Here is a 20553-nt window from a genome sequence, read left to right as displayed (position 1 = left end):
TATTTCCTGTGAAATCTACAAGTATCTCCCTTGTTTTATTCACATTCAGGATCAGAACATTGAAGTGTACAGAGTGAAAAGGAATGGTGAGGGTGGCGTCCCCTGTGGTGCTCCTGTGCTGCGCACAACCTGATTACACAGTTGACTCTTCAGTCTCATGGATTGTGCTGTTTGTCAGGTAGTCTTTGATCAAGGTGATTGTTGAGGCCTCCACCTTAGTCTTCTGAAGCTTCTGACAAAGCAAATAAGGCTGTATTATTTTAAATGCATGTGAGAAATAAAAAGAGACATATTACTCTTGTTTTTTGCCATTTAGAAGAAAACTCATTTAATATAGCTATTAAAGCTTTCATGTGGGAAATTATGACTTGTAAGATAAACCATCATGAAGGACGAACAGCTTTGCAGAAGAGCTTACTTTAACTTAAACAAAGAACCAGATTAAAGTGAGGGTGAAAAGGTTAATGTTTGTAATTTGATTTAAGTGATCTCCAAATTCTTTTTGTTTCAGTTGATTCCCTTTTATACAACCTCATTATCTTGAGAGCTGCTGACTTCATTAATCAGTTCAAAAACATTGTCTCCATTTCACATTAACTTGCTCATTTACCAAAAACATAAATGGTAAAAATTCTACTCATAGTCCAGCTTTATAACAATTGCTTATTCTGAACCTAGTTTGATTAAATCTGCAAGGCATATAGAATGTTATGAACTTAGAAAGAGAGTTTTTTTCTTATTTATTGGCCCCCTAGTGTTTTACATGTTTTAATTTTGAGAGTTTGAATTAGCAGTGTTTTCATCTCTTAAAATGCGTTTTAAAAGTCATCCTACAAATGTACTGTTTGTGTGTTAGGGTTATTATGAAACTAAACACTGAACCTCCGCCCAAGTCTAACTTTTTACAAGTTTTCTCCCTTTATATACTCTTATACTCTTTATACACAGTTTACCTTCAACCATCTTTGTGACCAGCCTCCTGGTATTAAATGGGATCCCTGCCATTAACCAAAACCAAGTTCAGATGTTGATCAACTATCACAGGTTAACCCTTACATAAATTTTTACAATAAACTGTTGTTTCATTCATCCTCTTCTCCCATATTCCGCTTGTTATAGATTTGTTCCTAAGTCAGCATTCTTCTCAGAGTATTGTTTGGTTTTAGGAGATGTGATACCCTGTGAAATAAGAGATCTTCTGTGTTTACACGAGCATACAAGGCAGACAGGATGTCCGTCCTGATGAAGTCTTTGTTTACTCAGTGATCACCGCTCTCTACACCAACTGTGTGTCCAATCACTAAAATTGAATCTATATATAAAAAAAACACTCAAATGACATTTACAATGATCTCAACTTCATTTGAGCTGGTTGCTTAGGGATCAGATGTTATAAAAAAAAAACGCCCTCCAAATCTGCTATTGAGCTTATGGTTACCATCGATCCAGTGTCAACACTTCAATTATATGGTATTATTCTTGGAGCATAAGAGCAATGTTGCCGATGTGCACAGAACTATGTGAAAACAAGGTAATACTCATTGTATTCTGTCCTAAAAAGGAAGTTAGGATTTAATCTTATTTATGATAATTGGATTGTAAAAACCTGCCATCAAAAGAAGGCCCTAATCTGCTTGTGATATTGAATGAATGTTACCCTGAGAGCAGCCTGTTGTACTTTGCCTCCAGGACATGGTGCACTGTGTACTTTCTCTTTGTATCCTGGTTAGTGGTATTATAGACTTTTCAATCAGATTTGAAACTCCTCCTGTCATTTGTAATTACAATAAATTAAATCTTAATAACCAGAAATTTGTTAAGTGCTGTAAAGCTCTGTCTTATTTATTGCAGTCATCAAAGAAACACATTGTTTTACGAAAATTATGCATTTTACTTTGATTTTTTACTCTTTCAAAAGGTTTTGAAATAGTACATAGTGCTATTTTTAAAAGTATTTATTCCTCACTTATTTTTCATAATGTGCTCAATGCTAGGTGTGCTTACCCAGATCATTGTGCAAGCATCACCTGTTGCACGTTGGTATTTTTCTTTAGGCAGCACGTACTGAGGCAGATTAAAATGTGCTCAGCCTGCTGCGAGGCAACATGCCCGTGTTTCAGTTGAAACCAGCTTTGACCAGTGGCTCCGTACGCTTCCAGCTAACATGCACTTAACTGCTGTAAACACAACACAAGCATTTCTGCGAACACATTACTCTAGGTGGCCATAACATTGTTTACACAAGCACATGTAGTAAAGCGCTGTGCAGATGTATAATGAATGAATGAATCATCTGATCTGACAGCTGAAAGTGTTCTTTGTCTTTATCCTCACTGTCATGCATCTCTTTTCTCATCCCAAAGCAACTGGAACGGGAAGCTGCTTTGTTAGTTTACAATTGAAATGCTGTTAAATGGTTCACTCTGGAAATTCAGTTTGTATAACAGTGTGACTTAATCATATTTTTAGTCATGGTGGTTTTTGTTTTATTAGTTGCATGGAAAAAAAACTATTTATGAAAAAAGCAAATAATCAACTATAGAGCAGAATCCCTTAAATTGTTAAACATTGCAGTTTTCTACTGTCCTTGCATTTAAAAATAAAGTATGTAGACCCAAAAACCTTTGATTTTGCTCAAAGCAGTTCTATCAAGTTTTCAGGTCTATCAATTTCAATTCCTTAAAAGTATAATATAATATAAAGTATGCTACAATAATGACTTATCCCCTCTGTACTGCACTGTATTATATATATAATTGTTATGTGTTAACACTGACAATATGAAACCTTTGTAAAATATAAAGTTATTATTTTTATGATTCAAAATAAGCTATTGTCTGAACTGCCGTCATAATGGTGAGTACACCCCTTATTAAAAATGTTGAAAAAATTTTTTTTAATTCTCAGCTTTGAATGGGGGCCAGATGTGTTAAATTTGGGTGGTTTAAGTCTCACACCTTCTCATGCTGGTTGTTGGAAGTTTAATATGGCATCTCCTGGCAAAGAAACTCCCATGATTTCAAAATGATATCTTTACATAAAAATGGCCCCAGCTGTAAGAAGATTACCTTCATGCTGAAACTGAGCTACTGCCCAGTGGCTAAGACCATACATCAGCTTAACAGGGCAGGTTCCACTCAGAACAGGCCTCACCATGGTAAACCAAATTAGTTAAGTGCACCTACTCAGTGTCATATCTAGAGGTTGTCCTTTGAAAATTGATTTTTGAGTGCTGGCAGCCTTGCCGCTGAGGTGAGAGGGGTGGGAGGTCAGCCTGTAAATGCTCAGACCATACCCTGCATTAAACTTGTCTGCATGGCCTTTGTCTCAGAAGGAAAGATAATAAACAAGAAACCTTGTACACCTTTTTGCTGAAGACAAGCAGACTTCAGTTTGCAAAATCAGAACCTTTTGCAGTCTAAATGAACCACCAACATAATGTTTACTGTATGCTAATATTGTTTCCTTAGACTAATGTTGAGAAAGCAGAAAGGGTCTTTTAATAAACATCTCGCTGATATTGAAAGCAATAACTAGGTTTCCAACACTCAATAGCTATGCTCGAACGTCCTCCCTAATCACTATATAGGGCATTACATAGTCGCTATGCCATTTTATACGAGTGTCCGAATAGCTGGTGGATGAAAAAGAAGTGGACTCAAAACTTCCCACAATAAAGCTTGAAAAGTAGTGTGCAACCACGGTCACTATAAAAGCAGATATATCCCAGAATGCTTTGCAAGAGCTATACTCACAAAGAATTATGGGAATTGTTTTAAGGGGCGAGAAAGAACAAAGATGCTGCTGGCACTGTGTGGGGAGGCGGAGTCACGTGACCAATGTGCTGCGAAAAGTAGTGATTAACTGTCCGAACACAGTTAACTGCGTTCACTAATGTCCACTATATATTCCCTGCTCTATATAATGATGGAGAGGATAGGGTGGAAGTTATGACACAACCAATGATGATGAACATTGTCATTGTTGTCATGTGACTTGATAAAGCTCAGTATAATTTTACACATCCAAAAAAAGATCTATCTTTAGTTTTGTTTTTTCTGCAATATCCAATAGACCATCAAGGACCACTAAGCTTATAAGCTTTTTAAGTCTACAAGCCAATATTTTGGTTTTTGGTTTTGCTTTGCTTGGAGTTTGTGCTGGAGATAAAATTGATTTTTCTGACATGGAAGTGGGAAAACCCTGAAGGAAAGCGAATTAAAATAAGATATTGACTTATTATTTTATATGGTAGAAAAAAAAGTAGTTTTAATTTAGCTTTTTTTTTCTCGTCGTTCTAGCTTCATTCTGACCTACAGGATCTATCCATATTTGATTTTATTGTCTTTATCATTCCAAGCAGCTTTAACTGACCTTAATCTTTGGTCTCTCTTTCTCCTTTAGGGCAGTCTGTTCCCAGGCTGCTTTAACAGATTGAAATGCTGCTTTGTGCATCCTTTCTGTTATTCTATATTATTGTTTCACTGGTATGTAATATATTACCAAAATGAAAAGGGTGAGAATGATTACTAAAAGCTGATTAATCCAATTGAGCAACTTAATTTTAGTCAAATGACTCAAATGGGTTGTAAATCATTTGACCCATTTGGTTTTAGTAATGTGATTTAACAAACAGAATTTGGGAAAGTCTTTTAATATACTAAAAGGTTCCAGGATGACCTTTATGTTTCAAGTATAAAGCTATCAGTATGTAGAACATTTTATAGAAAATGTTATTTAAAAGAAAAATTCTCATTCTTTTGTATTGTGAGATTTCATATTCATGATATTTAGCTACATATTAGTAGACAAACAACATTAAAATATGGTTTTATTGAGGTAATAACAATTACATGCAAATTTTGCTCTTAATGTAAAATCATCCCTCTAGGATTATTAAAGTATTTCTGATTCTGATTCTCATCTTTAAAGCCTTTATTCAGGCTACTGTAGCATTTTTGTTAAGGCTTATTCCAGTTAAACTGTAGTGCTTGGTTCATACTTGCATCCATTTTCTGGTTGATTTGAATTTGAATGCTGAATCACATTAACGCTAACTTAAAGAGATGTCTAGTGAGCCAGCTTAACCACCTGTGAGTGTGCAGAAACCTCTCTAACACACATGCTTTTGTCTAAGCCTACCGTCCTCTTCCCTGAAATAGACCAATAGTTTGTCAATCTTGAACCAATATTTTTTTCTGATTTGTTAATGTGAATGGCAAATTTGGAAACGATTTTAGTCTAACATACAGGACAAAAAGTGTGCAAGCAGAAGATTTGAACTAAGTTAAAACTACAGCATTGCCATGCTTTTTTTCTGATTTCGTGTTTACTGGACTGTTTATGTGTAAATTGACCATACAATACATACATAGATGTGGTAGAGTAGGCTACTTAATACAACAAAACTTTATTTGTTATACTCCCTACCTGTTGCAGTTATCGACTTACCTTCAGTATTGTTATTGTGATAAACGTGCCATGTAGCGTTTTATCTGTTGACTGGTGTCAGTTTGAGCATGTCCCGAGTCAACCCCTCCACCACTGACTAACTGATGTAGCTATAACCTAATTTTAGTTTATGAGGTGTGGGACCACTGGGTGTTACCCTAGCTGCAATTTTAGATGAGGTCCTCGTGGGGCTCCTATCTGTCGTAATTATCTCATTGTCAGGGGTTGGACAGGGGGCTTGGACCTTAGTGACTTCCTCTAGCTTCCCTCAGCTCCTCACGTGCACACTCACTCATCCAGCTCAGAGGCCCCGCCATGCTGGCTAGCCTGACAGAAGCTCAGTCGGTGCACTGCTATTGGACAAATTTGGTCCCACTGAGTAAAATGTTACCTAATGCATACTATGGAGTGTGGTTAGATCTAGGCTAACAGCAGACAGGACAGCACAACCCAATTAGTTGGAATTAGAGATAGAAATTATGCTGTGTAAATCTCTCAGCATCAGTATTATAAGATTTTGTCACGGAAAGAAGAAGAAACCAGATGAAAAAAAGATTGAATTGGATTTATTCTGTTTTAGTAAACTTTAGTCTCACTGTGCTATATTAATGTAAGCATTACTTCATCCCTTTATTCTATTACAATTCAGTTTACCTGTATTTATATAGATTTTTTACTTGTCTTTGGTTATTCTAAACCCAAATTTGCTTTAGTTTCATGCATTTTTTGTTTTCACATCACTGTCATTTAAAATCAATCACTTATGTTGTTTAGATTTGGCACTCTGTGCGTGGGGAAAAATTGGTAAGGACGGGTAACATGGGGTAGCTTGTGCAGCCCTCTAAAACTGTTAAATTATGAAAATTAATTCAGGTTTATATGTTTAAAAAAATGAACAGCCCATACTATTGAACATTTAAAGGATAGGAAAAAGGTTGTAGCTAGAGGCTGTAGTTTTCATCTTTTTTTCAGTTGAAAAAGTTTTATTTTTAGGTACTTATAAAAAACATGGACAGTGCATAATATTGCACCAAATACACAGTATTTACAAAAAGGCCATTGCCCAAGGCTAGTTTCCATTGCCTGGTCCTCTTGCTGTCTGTGAGGTGGGTTTATACATAAACATTTGGAATAATATCTGATTTTTAAAGGATAAAACCTCTCTACACTACTTTAAAGGTGACAGTGATGGGTGTGCTCAGTTTTTTCTGGTCTTTTTAGAAGATCTTACTGTTTTACACATGTTGTGATGGATATGACATAAGGTCAATTAGAGAGAGAGAGATATTTGCTGTTTAGCTTGTCGTTTGTTTTTGGAATGCATGTTAACAGTATCAACATTGCATATCTGATATCTCACAGTAAATGGACATAAGCTTGACAGACCATGTATCTATTGGTAGTGTTGCACCGATACCGATACAGCAGAGCCAGAACCAAAACGAAAATAGCAATATCAACAAGGACCAACAAAAACAAAAAGAGAACAATACCAGAGCCAAAACCAAAAGCAAATAAAACCAACCACACCAAGTACAGAAAAAAAAGAAAAACTGAAACCAAATTCAATTACTATTAGTCCTGCTCCACAAAGACAAACAGAAGCAGCACAAAGACAAAACCATGATGACAATAAATCCAAATACAAGGAAGATCCACATATACACACACACACACACACAAACATCAAACACAAACAAATGGCATGGGAGCAGCAAAAACCAAAAATCCACATACAGGTATCAGGGCCAAAAAATGGCATTGGAGCAACACTATCTATTGGCTAAATAAAAATGACCTCAAGACAAAACCTTGGGGTTACCCAACTGATCTCATATGTTATGGATTTCTTGGTGTCCACAACCATTTCTGTAAGTGTACAGAATACCTAAAATTAGTTGAATTATTAGTATCTGATGGTTAATGGTACTACAAGCTTTCCCGAATTTAAGAAATTCTGAAACATCAACAAAACCAGCATCAAACTGTTCTGTTTTTTTCCAAAAGGTAGTAAGATGCCTTTAGATGTCATGTGTTGTGAATCAAAGATATCTAAATAAATGTATAAGTACAATTAGGCTTTTTTGTTTGTTTGTTTGTTTATTTGTTTTCCTTTGCTTTCCTTTTTGCTTTTTGAACCTTTATTCAACTCTAGAGTGTATTAACAATGCTGGATTCTGTTTCTGTCAGAAAAAAGAAGTTGGAACTTGGAAGTATATCTAAACAAAGTTATGCTCATTCTTGTTGGTAGTCAGTAAATACAGTAGAATATGTATGTGTTGCCAACTGCTACTAAATAAACGTTCTAAGTTAATATTTACACATTTATAGTGATTATAGGACAAAATATCATGATTAGAAGGATTAGAAATGTAGTATCAATGGCTGTGTTAAACGTGTATTTTAATTAACGGTAGGATCAAACATGTCCACTATATTTTTTTGTTTTAAATTAATGTGTGCTGTAGGGATGAGATCAGATCTTAATGCCTGCTGTTCTGTTGTTCAGCCTTTTAGAATGATCCTGTTTTTTCACCATGGCAGCACTCAGGTATCTCAGCTCTCATTTCATCTGTGTATGTCATACCAGGGGGGAGCTGTAGCCCACCCAGCAGGTATTTTCTCTGACTTCTGTTGATGTTGTCTCTGATCAGTGCTCGACACATCAAAAGCAGATGCCCCCCCCTACATACGCTGTCAACCCCAGTCTTTCCACTCAGACACAGCTGTTTTTGCTCTATTCCTTGTATTACTTCCCATATATGTTTGGTTTCTCTGTCTTCTTTCTAAGCAATTTGTTTTACTGGTTTCTACCCAGATCTTGTATTTGTAATAATATAATATGTTACATTTCTCTACAACAGTGTTAATTTTGTTTTGGTTTTTTTTACTTCTGTAGCAATACTCCTAATACAATACAATCAATTCAAATCAGTTAGGATGCCACCACAACATGTCATAACATAACTTACAATTTTGTTAAAAGTTTCTAGCAAGAAAAACAATCTGATTGCATCCAGTCATCGACTTGCCGGACACTCTTCTCATTTATGAGTTTGCAGTGATGATGTAGAGGTCCAACAAAGTGGACCTCTATGCATAGCTAAGATTTGCAACCATATATGCAGTGTTAGAATAAACAGCTTAGTGCAAACATTTTTAACATTTTACGTAACTGTGATTTTTTTCTGACATAGTTCGTGTGGTCTGGCAATAGTTAGAATTAATTATTACCCTCAATTAAGAAATCTCAAATGTTTATGCACAATGCTCCCCAGAAGTTAGCACCTGGAGTTGTTGAACATCATATAACTCTTATAGGAAGGTTATACAAACTGTAGTTGCAAACAAGCAAAAGTTGCCTCCTTTCAGTTATAATTACAATTTAATACAATCAAAATCAAAGTGGAAATGGTCGCAGTAATGCATCAAAATGACAGACCAATATTTCTATAGAATAGATAAATAATAATGTGTTTTGGCAAACCTTGTGCTTGTCTTTAAAGCAGGCGGATTTATATCTAAAATAATATTGAGGCATCTTCTGATTTTAATAAAGCATTGGTTCCAACAGAGTGGAGGTTAACAAATATTGATTTTTAGCTATTCACGTTTCTCTTTGACGGCAGCAGCTTCCATGCTATGATTTTCAAAAACAACTAACTTTTTATTTTGCAATCAAAAGACATAAAAGTTATGGACAAGTGCCTAAACTGGGAGGGGAGGGTAGAGCATGAAGCAATGTCCTTGAAACTCCCTTACTCTGAAACTTCCTCTTGCATTTATTGTCAAATGACTTTAAACTGCAGCAGCAGTGTAATAGAAAATGTTGCATCAGTTACCGTTTTAAACCTTCTGACTGTCTAACCTGAGACTGGTAAGAGGCTCTTTCATACTACTTATATTTACACATCTAGGATGTTTTAGAACAGAGACACTCTCAAAGGAATGGAAACGTGTAGATTACAGAGATTATTGCTCAGCCCTCCTGTTTTTCTGTCCTCACTACCATATCCTCTGTACCTGGCAAACAGAATGACTCAACGTGTTATAAAAAATTGTTTTTACAAAGATTCACTTCTCTGAGCTTTCTCAGCTTTCATTTTAAACACCATTACTGAAAGTTTCTAACCTTGAGGCTTCTGTGCTCAAAAAGCGCCTCCACACCAAGGAAATATTGTTGTTAACCTTGGTCTGGTATTGCTTACAGCTCTTTTACTAATCAAATAAAAATGGGATTTTTGTTTTGAACTGCCTAGCCGTTGCTCATTACTGAACTGAAAATTACCTACAAATATTTAATGAATAGGCAATAACATTAGGCTTTACCCAGCTTTTGGAGCATTCCTCATCTAAATAACTCCTTTGCTATTTTAAAAAGGACCTGCCTATCTGGATTTGTCATGTCAAAGAGGAGGAGAGATGGTTACTGTGACCTCCAGAGGTCAGACATGGAGACTCTGGACATTTTTCTCACGTAATAAATCTCAAACCGGTTCATGGACCATGTTTGCTTTTATGAATGATTATATTGTAATTCATCACAGACCATTAAAGTAATCCTTAGCGACAGCGTGTTTTGTTTCAGTTTCAATTTATTTATTTATTTTTGTTCATTTGTTTTTTGTGTCCTGTTTTGCCAATATAGCTCTGGGAATAGATGTCCCAGAGCTAGCTGATAGGCCAACAGCTTGCTTTTACAAGCAGACCATTATGACTGTTGCTATAAGGTTCCGCTTGATACTTGTATATGAAACTTTATTGAAAAATATTATAAGATCAAATACAACGAGACAGAAGGGGAAAGGAGAAAGAAAGAGGGCATCAAAACTAAGGGGAGATAGAAAAAGTGCATGAAAAGATAGGAAATATAACTAAACAGCCAAAATAGACAACACAGAATATATACAGTACAGTAACTCCTAGAAGTCTGCTTCCATGCCTGTATGAGATGAGAGGAACAGGAAACAGAAAAGCAAAAAGAAGACTACAGCCAACCAAAGTAAACATGCTTCAAGCTTCAAGAGCAGCAGATATCCCTAGATATCCATGTGTGCTGAAGGCAAACCCTATGATGATTACACAATATTATTCAGGGTGATATATATCTCTAGCTAAAGCTAAGTATTTCGTATTAGTGTGTATCCGTGAGAACCTGGAACTAAACTCCTGTGGTATGTATGCATTGGGATGCTCATATATAAAGGGTATTAAATGTGCTTAACAGCAGGTGTGGGCGGCCCCAGACTCGCCCTACCGAGCACAGGATCAATAAAGAGGCGATCCTGGCCCCACATACCCAGAGGCGAAAGCATGTTAACTTAATGACGTGGTGTGAAAGCATCTGACTGAAAAAGAGTCCATGAACAGGATCTATCTAAGATGTACAGACTGTGGAACGTAATAATCATCTTAAACATGTATTATTCCTATTCATTTTTTGAAATAAGAAGCAACAGAATAAAAATGTCATCAAACTGAATAATACTTTATTATCAGGAGCCGCATCTCTTTCTCTTCATCATCTCTCAGGCGTCTCCCATCTCCTGTGTCCCGGTGTTTTTCTGTCCTCTGTTTCACCCATTGACCTTCTCTTTCTTTATTACTGGAAAGAAAGGGCTTGTTTTCCCCATGAGATATATAACTATTGTCTTGTGTTTAATGCTTGCTTATTAGACCAGTAGATCTAAATCCAGCCAAGTGGACACAAACTACACTTCTAGAACAAATGATGAAGACAGAAAGCTAAATTATAGGCATGCTAATAATTGCAGGACATTCTGTAGGCCTGTTTAATAATTTACTACAGTAGTGGTATCTTTTCTGTTAAATGATGGATAAGTCTACAGCCAATCAAAATAAAACCACACCTCACGTTACCTCTGTAACAACCCCACACTAGCTGAGCTCTCAGACTATACATAGCAAGTCACATTGTCATGTGAGCAGCTCCCTCACAGTTCTGCCTGACACATTTATTGCTTACATAAGACCAGGACAATATTAGGCTGGTGTCATTTAAACAATCACATTTTCCCACTTAGTTACACCTGGGCTGCATCATTTGATTCTACTTATTATGTGTTCAGACTGTTTCAGATCATGTGCAAGATCCAAACAGTCCTTACCTTACAGACTTTTAGATACACTCTGATGTTTATTCCCATCCAGGATTTGATTCATTAAGATGTAGAGCGCGGTGGACATTCCTGAACCTGACCTTGTTGGAAACAAGATGTTTTCATAAGGTTTGTGTACTGGCAAACAGGGCTACCTGATGGCTCTACAATGGCCAGATTATTTGCTAAAGGAATTATGGGTGTTGTTCTTGTATTGAATATGCATAGACCCTAATTAGCACCCCCTTAGACTAACTGTATGAGTAAACCCAAGTGGGTCGTTCACTTGGAAACAATATAGATCAGCTAGTCAATCCTGTGCGCTATCAATTCTCAGCTGCTTTATAACCCTCGTAGGCCTCACACCAACGACAGAAGGGAAATATTGTAGCTCCTGCTGAGTGTGCTACAGCTGGACCCCTGTTTGATTGTTAATAAACCGCCCTTAAGCAAACAGCTGACATTATAAAGCCTTTTCTTCTGCTTGTATGTGAATGTACTGTATGGTCATGTTGGTCTAGAGTTTCACTGCGGATTGTGTTCACACACATCCCTGAGACATGTTGTAATTAAGCAAGAGGTGGGGTTCATCTGGGTCAGGTGGCGAGTCGATCAAAAAGCAAAGTAGAGTTTACTGATCATATGTTTCTGGATTAACCTTTTCTTTTTGCCTTTATTTGTGTCTCAGGGTTGTGAGCAGCCATGACGAAGTCGTATGAGTTCAACTGGCAGAAGCACCTGCCTGAGTTCATGCAAGAAGGCGCCTCCTTCGACAGGTTTGATGAGGTAAACTGCCCCTCTGCTGCTATCAGAGGAAACTGTTTAATAAAATGAAACTTCTTTATTGTGATGTGATAAATTGTTTAGTCTGTGTCACATTATTAGAGTTTAATTATTTATAATTCAGGGTTTTAAGTTTCATCATCATGCGTTGATACCCCACCCCACTGAACTTTGTGACATTACAATAGATTTAAAATTACTCTGTTTTGCCTCAAATTTGATGAACCTAATGAGGACACTTAGGTAGGACATTAACAGGCAAGGCAAAGTGTGTCACCCAGATGCATCAAAGACGTGTGTATAGCCCTGTGTGCACCAGGGAATCCCCTCAGTACTCTCCATCCACACAGCTGTCAGAGAGGTGAGGAGGATCCCTCTTAGAGTACAGTGGAAATCATCAAAGAGGGTACGGAGAGCAATGATCGAATCCAGTCATGTCAAGGAGAGCAATTAAAATTGGGCCGCCATGCTTTTGATGAAAGTCCTCAATGTGCCGCTGCTGTGAACTTTGAGCCAAGCAGAGGCAGAGCATGGTGAGAGCTGGCCTAAATGTTAATAAGGTTGACTTTCCATCTTACCTCCTCTTTTTTACTTTGGGACTAATTATGATCTAAAGTATAAATATTTATATCTGTAGACTGCTATGTGGTTATTTGAACTTTGTAAAGGCTGCTTGGTACCTTTGAGGTCAGGTTAAATGACATAAACATGTCATTCTTGTATTCCACACAACATTCCCAGCTAAAACCTGTCTGAGAGAGATTTGGAGGTAGATAACACGCACAGGTTTAAGTGCCTTGTTAAAATGAAGGAAAACATTTAGACATAAATAAAGTTATATTACTGTCATAAAGTTTCTGTCTACCCGAACATTACATGTTCTGAAGTACAATGGGAAGGTTTAAAATGGGTTATAGATCTGCAATAATTTCAATACATTGTCCATATGATAGACTTATTTTTTTTCTTCCTGACAAACCACAGCAATGGGAGGGGAAGGTTAAAGGGATGCAGTGTAAAAATGATCCTGCAAGGAGCCAAAGGGCTTCTTGCTCTGTGGATTTCTTTCATCGTCTCCCTCATAGGAAATCAATCAGTCAAGATGTGACTGGTGTTTGGTTTCTAAAGGACCCCACAGAATCAAATTGGCAGCTTCTGACGGCAGAGTGTTTCGGGTCAGAACTGCAGAACACTAAAAAGCTTATAAACATGGCTTTTACCAACATGTTATTTACCAGAGTAGAAGCTAATGTTACTCACAGGGTGACACTCTTCTCAATGGTGTTGACCTCAGGCTTCTCAACTACATTGTGCTTTGTGCATTTAGAGGAATACCTTGAAGGTTTGACATTTGTTCGCATCAAAATGCAAACCTCAGTGCATTATATTTGGGTTTTATGCATTGGTTCAGTGCAAAGCGTTGTATATTGGTGTAAGGTAAAAAAAAAACACTTAATTTACACCAATATACAAATCTATGTACTTTGAACATCCATCCATCCATCCATCATCTGACACGCTTGTCCCAATTGGGGTCGCAAGGGGTACTGGTGCCTATCTCCAGCTGTCAATGGGCGAGAGGCGGGGTACACCCTGGACAGGTCGCCCTTCCATCGCAGGTACTTTAAACATTGTAGACTTTATATACCTAATATGAAATTCAAATGTCAATATGAACTCAGCCACCGATCATCAATGTCTCTAAATTAATCCTATCAATAAGTAAGCAAAGTCCACCTTTGTATAATCTTAGTTATGTCTGGGTGATATAGCCAAAAATTGGATCACAATTTATGTCTTAATTTTTATGGATGTGATATGAGTAATATAAAGCCCACACAGGATACCTGTATAACCCTCTCAGCATTATTGTGTTGATTCTATGGAATTCCTGAAGCTGAAACCTGACTCCACCCCCTCTGAAACTCAGGTTTCAGCTCTCAGAAATCCAGCACAATCGAGCGATAGAGTTGATTCCTTCCCGCTATCATAATCCTCATCGCCATGCAGGGGACCAAGACATCCTGTCTCGCCTGGTCAGCAAGGCCAACAATGCCCCTAAAGACTCATCTTTCAGAGGCATAGACGAGTATTGGGTATTGCAGGCTAACAAAGATCTCTACAACTCCCCTTTTAAGGGGTTCAGGTTCAATTTGCATGTTTTCGTAGCCAAAACAAGGCTTTGTTGTGCTACTCTATAAAGCTTCCTGGAGTGGAAGCGAAACATCGTCAAACTTAGAAAACGAAGTCCAGTGGTTTGTCTTTTAACTTTTTTGGAATGACTATGAACTGGATGACTGAGAATCTTCACAAACTAAGAGAACACCATGGTGAACGGACATCATCACAGAGACGAAAGGAACACAGCATACAACGTTAAGACAGTTAGATTGTAAAACCACATCTAAAGCTTTGAACCCCTTAAAGGACTCTTCATTGTCTCAAAACGGAAAGACGGTGGCAGAGCTGCAAACCTACCAAGACAAGGCTATCCATCTATACTGAGAATCTGAGGAAAAGTTTGAGAAGAGACTTGTGGCAGCTCTAGAAAAACACACCTTTATAATAGTAAGTTGGTGGCAGCTTCATGGTGTGCAGACGTTTTCCTGTAGCAGGGATGGGGAACCTAGTCAGAACTGATGTGAGAATGGGGAGAGCTAAATACAGGATGAATCTATCAAGTGTGAACTCAGAGGAACTAAATACAAATGTATGTAAGACTTTTTTTATTTTTCTTAAAAAGCAGTGAGACTTTTTCCTCCATCTCATCATTATTCACTACTTTGTGCCAATCTATTTCATGTAATCATTTCTACATCCACTGATGTTTGTTTTCAAGGAGGTTTATAAAGGGAATGATTATTTCTCCAAGGCACTGGAATTAGTTATAATGTTTGTCGGATGTTTTAATTTTGAATGTACGTAGCTTAATGTAAGCATACATACATTGATATGGCATGATGAATGGGAATGTCCAGGTCAAGCCAGAATCCGTCCGATGAAAGTTAGGCCCTTTATATTCGATTTCTTTACCATTATATACCACCCCCCACCCCCCCGTCCTGACTACTTTGTAAAATGAAGTCCCTGTCAGCCTGAATTTATATAAAAGAGAGTGAAAGCTTTTAGCTGCTCTCTCAGGGGCCTCACTGTTTCTTAGATAGAAAATGGATTTTCTTCATTTTCTAGTGGTTTTAGATTACAGGCCTTAGCCCAACATTTTCCTATTTGTGGCTGTGTCTTTAATGGCAGCAGAATCCCACAAAGATGCATTAGGTAGATGTGCATGTGTCTGACTCAGAGTGTGTAATATTGTTCTCAATTTCTAATATTAGAATAAGAGCGACCCCTCAGCATCAACCCCTTTCCATTCTCTTCCCTTTTGAATGTTTTGGCTATCTCAGTGTTTAATACTCTGTCTGCCCAGTCAAAGTTATTTAGTTGGTATTCAAGTTCAATTGGTTTATTACTAATAACATCTGGACAGACCTTGTTGACCATTGTGTAGATGAGCATAGTCCTGTTTTACTTCCTTTATGTAAAGTTGAGCACTATCCTTATAACAGGTGGTTACATTCACATACCTCTCTTACTTTATAACAGATTTCATTCAGATTACAATATATGTGTGCATATGGTTGTAGTGCATTACTTTAGGATTGTAGCTTTCCACCCATGCGTGTAAGACTCTCAGCAGGTTGAATTGTTTCATAGTGCGTATTAAAACTCCATCCACTCGTCTGATTGCATAATCCCTGCAGGTTGTATAATGTGAGGCTGCATGAATTGAAACTCTTTGATCAATGAAGTCTGTCTGATAAAGATGCAATTCTCATTTTCAGGACCCATACATCTTTGAGCCCAACTGTCAGATGAAAGTGGACGAATATGGCTTCTTTATTACATGGAAGAGTGAGGGAAAGGTACGGTCTCACTCTAATCCGTCTTTAAACTATGATCGTTTATGTCAGGGAGTTCGCAGAGGCTCAGTCCTCTTTTATAATCTTGTTATATTATTTTTAAAGGGATGATCCACCTTCCTTAAAAACACTAGGACAAACTTGGAAAAGCCAGTGTAGTGCAAAAAGTTAAGACTTCTACTAGTGAGATCAGTTTAGGCAAAAAATTAAGAAAAAATAAACCATACATTCTTATATTTACTACAAACATTTACTTCCAAATCTTACGCAGTCCTCTATATTCAGTGACAAACAAACATTCTTTTATAATCAACAGGTACATTTTCTGCTTGTTATTATCTGAAAGATTTTTCTGTTGTAGAAAACGTAGCCTTGTATTTTTCATTGTGGCTGGTGAACATAAAAAATACAAAGCAGCCTAGACTACTTTGGGTGTTGTTTTCTAAACAATGGTTTGTCCCTCAGTCTGGAAAAATAATTAAAAACAACATGTATTTATTTTGGATTCATATAACACCAGTGTGATGCTTATAGGTTGGGTTTCTTGATTTTTATCTATTAATCATGTCTTTTAACTATTCAGTATTAAATGTATTCTTCCATCCTCCTACCAAACATGTCTCCCACAGGAGGGCCAGGTTCTTGAGTGTTCTCTTATCAACAGTATCCGTGTCGGTGCAGTCCCCAAGGTGAGACCTTTTTTGGAAAGACAATCTTCTCACTTCTGCTTTCACTAGAATTTACACTCTCATCCCACAACACAGGCTTGTGTTCTCGCTCTGACACTCCTGGTCTGAAAAACAAATCTGGAGAGACTGTTTTATCAGGAACATTATTCCTGCATAAAATTAGCCAAAGCTTCAGTGGCGTATATTTGTACCGTGTAACAGTTGACCGATTGACTTTAACTTACAAAGAGCAGCAAATATTTAACACCTCAATATTTACACAACCTTGGTTGAGTTTAACCACAGGATGCATTTGATGGTGTTTTTTTGGTGTTTTTTCAACTTGCAGAGAGAGACAAAAAAAAAGGATTGTGCCGGTGAAATAATGAGCTGTTTGAGAAGCTTTGGGTTAAGGAGTTCACTAGGCAGAATCAACAGCTCAGAAGGATGTTCTGTCTCTGCCAGAGAAGAAAAAGAAAACATCCTTAGCCTGTAATATGGAGGTGATCCTGAAATAGCAGGCGACTGACCAGGAGGTTATTTTTTCACTGCATCTGGCAACCAATAAGAGACTCAGACACACAAACAAACCTTAGGGTCTCTCTGTATAGTAAACATTGATTTATTTGCTGCAATATTGACACCGACTCATTATAATGTATTATTTGACTCAATGCCAACTGTATGAATAATTGAAGCTGTTATTAGATCCCCCGTGGGTAGAGTAGAGGTAAGGCTCTATATCTAGCTCTATTTACAAACACATCAAGCAGCTGAAAGTCTGCAAAAGGACGGGGTAGAAGTGCTCTACACGTGACAAATAATGTGTTGTTTTTCTCATGTTGACCTGTTTGTTTGGGCCACCGCTAATGTGCGTGTTTGAGGACACGTATACAGACGCTGCGGCTTGATAGCAGCTCCCCGTGTTTGTTCAACCGCGGCACACTGTTTTTGTAAGTGGCAGGAAGGCAATAGCAGGGCTTCTCCACAAAGGATGACACAGCTGTTCCAAATAATTCAATGAGGAGGAGAAGATGGATGAGATAGCCGAGATAGATTCTAAAAGCTGCAACGCCTGTTGCTGTTAACTCAATCATACAAGTACACATTTGTTCCTCCTGCGGTGATGAAGCTGATGTCTGATTAAAACCATGAGAGGGAGACGTGACGCTGGGATTTTTCTCCTCTTTCTTGTATGGATTTTACACTCCACTGGTTAGACATGCAGCATCACTCAGCAGTTTAGATACTCTCCTCATTTAGCAGTTTAAATAGATGTGAGCTGTTTAGTTTTTCAGAATTTAATTATCAAAAGACGTACAGAAAATATTTTTAAACAGAATTGACTGACAAGGTTTAAATTGAATGCAGATTTTCCTCTGATTTACTCAGATTAAAGACACAGCTGCTCCAAGCATGTCCCTTTGCTTGGTGCAGAGACACCACATGCCATCCTATATATCTCCAGCCGGATAAGATTATTTTCAGGAAATAAACTCTTTAAAACTTGCAAAGTGTTGAAGTCAGGATCATTACAGAAACTGGATCGTATCCCTTCCAAAAACAGTTTGGTTTTTAGGAATCATTGCCCTGATAGAAATAGAAATTTGAGGCTCCTCCCATTTTTCACTCATTCAACTGCTACAGTGCATCATCACTGCTGCCACAAAAACAGCAGCTCATCATGAAGCTACCAACACCATGTTCTAAGGTGTTTAAACAGATCTTAGATTAAATCCTCACATTGATGCCTCCTAACATACTTTTTATATAACGACTGAAGCTTGGCTGTTCCTGGGATTTTTCCTTCTTGCCAAATTGATTTCATCACCACTTGTTAAAGCTTGGATATAGCTCAGTTTTTCTACAGAAAAATATTTAAAATACATCAAAACTGACTTGGGAAGGCATCGGTTAGGTGAACATCATAACTATGCTGATGAAAATGAACGGATCGTATGTTAGAGCCAAATCTGTGCCAGGAAATCAGTTCCCCTAAGATTACTGGCCCAACGTTCAGACAGGATTATTACAGAAACTTTATGAATGTAACAGGAAGTCTCAATATTTATCTAAACAATAGCTAAAGTTAACGTATATAGTTAAGTCTTGGGCATTTTTCAAAACTATCAAACTTAAATTCTTAACTATTGTATTTAGTGCAACCATCAACTCCAATCCGGGAAGAGAATATGTCAAAGTTTTCATTAAAAGGCCACAATTAATATAAAATTCATGCTTAATATGATGAGGGTATGTGAACCTTTGAGCAGCACCTAAATAATGTAACGCAGAGAAGAAGCTATTATTAAGAAAAAACACCTATTAAAGGCGTGTGAGAGCGTGCACAAGCTCATTTCTCCTCATGCACACTCTGTTTAAAAATTGCTTTTTGTATCACTCATTCAAGCTTACTTTCCAAAAGAAGATTTGCGATTTTTCCACTATGTCAGACTCACCACCAGTAAGTGAAACTGGGGACTATCATGTAGGACGGCCTTACGTAAATATATCACCAGAATGATCGACAGTTAGGAGGACCACTTATTTTGATGATCCACCCGCAAAAACAACATCCTCCATCTTATTTTAACCTCCTTTAATCTTATTTTCGTGTAATCACCTGCTTTCAGTTTAATGATGCCTCCTTATTTTACAGGACCCAAAGATCTTGTCCTCATTCGAGGCCATTGGAAAAACAGAGGCAGACTTGGAGGGATGCATCATCTGTATTTGCAGTGGCACTGACCTGGTGAACCTCAGCTTCATGTTCATGGTGGCAGAGAGCCCCGACACAGCCAGGGTGAATATAGTCATCCACCTCTGCAGTTCTAATTGCCATTAAGACCTGTGTGTTGGCAACCCAACTACTCTGCATTATTAGACACTTTTGTTTCATCATGCAAAAAATTAGAGGTCTATAATCACAAAACATATTGCAAAAACAAAAAATACAAAACATCCTAAAGGCTTTTTAGTAGCTGGAGTGAAGTCAAAATTAATTCAATAATATACTGTATATAAAGGCTAGAATACCGCCCACACAGAGTAACTGTTTGATTAAGAATGAAAGGAAAGAAAAAGCAGAATGAAGTACATGCCCTCTCCTACACACAGCCTTGAGTCAGTCTGGTAAACAGAAGCATATGAATGTCTCTGTGTTTCTGTAGAGACAATGCTTCTTTACTGCTTCTACTGTAGTTACTGTGCCTTTTTAATCTTCATGTAATGGCAAGAAAACTTTGAAACGGCAACACGAGTTTCAGTCAGGTGCCATATTTGTATTTTGAGTTTTTAATCTGCTTCTTTCCTTTTATTTTTTTTAACCAGTTTATTTATTATTATTATTATTATTATAGCATAGCATTATATTATTTGATTTTGGCGCATAAGAAAAAATAAATAAAAGAGCAAATATTTTAGAAGAGATTAACTGGTTAGGCTCGTGTTGTTCTTTTGCGGTCTGGTATGATAAAATCTAAATTCGACTCGTTCTGATTTTTGTTTTCTATTGGCTGCAACAGAGGAAAAAGGTCATTGTGCTGCAGGTTACTTCATAGACAAAGTGGTTTTAAATCTACCACAAAAAAACAGATGCTCTAAAGCATAATC

At 37.3% G+C, this 20553-nt stretch overlaps 1 protein-coding gene across 2 annotated transcripts in view; it reads left to right on the top strand.

The window, feature by feature from the left end:
• plcb4 (phospholipase C beta 4) overlaps positions 1 to 20553 on the top strand; it is a 76020-nt gene that overhangs the window by 30805 nt on the left and 24662 nt on the right. For both annotated transcript variants that reach the window (XM_015394855.1, XM_015394845.1), the window contains exons 4-7: positions 12259 to 12356; positions 16196 to 16276; positions 16903 to 16962; positions 19601 to 19744. In XM_015394855.1, the coding sequence (XP_015250341.1) occupies positions 12273 to 12356; positions 16196 to 16276; positions 16903 to 16962; positions 19601 to 19744 (369 nt within the window). In that variant the 5' untranslated portion in view covers positions 12259 to 12272. The remainder of the gene's footprint in view (positions 1 to 12258; positions 12357 to 16195; positions 16277 to 16902; positions 16963 to 19600; positions 19745 to 20553) is intronic.

Source organism: Cyprinodon variegatus, unplaced genomic scaffold (assembly GCF_000732505.1).
Source record: "Cyprinodon variegatus isolate N-32 unplaced genomic scaffold, C_variegatus-1.0 Scaffold25, whole genome shotgun sequence".
Classification (NCBI taxonomy): Eukaryota; Metazoa; Chordata; class Actinopteri; order Cyprinodontiformes; family Cyprinodontidae; genus Cyprinodon; species Cyprinodon variegatus.
This window is presented reverse-complemented; position numbering and strand designations above follow the sequence as displayed.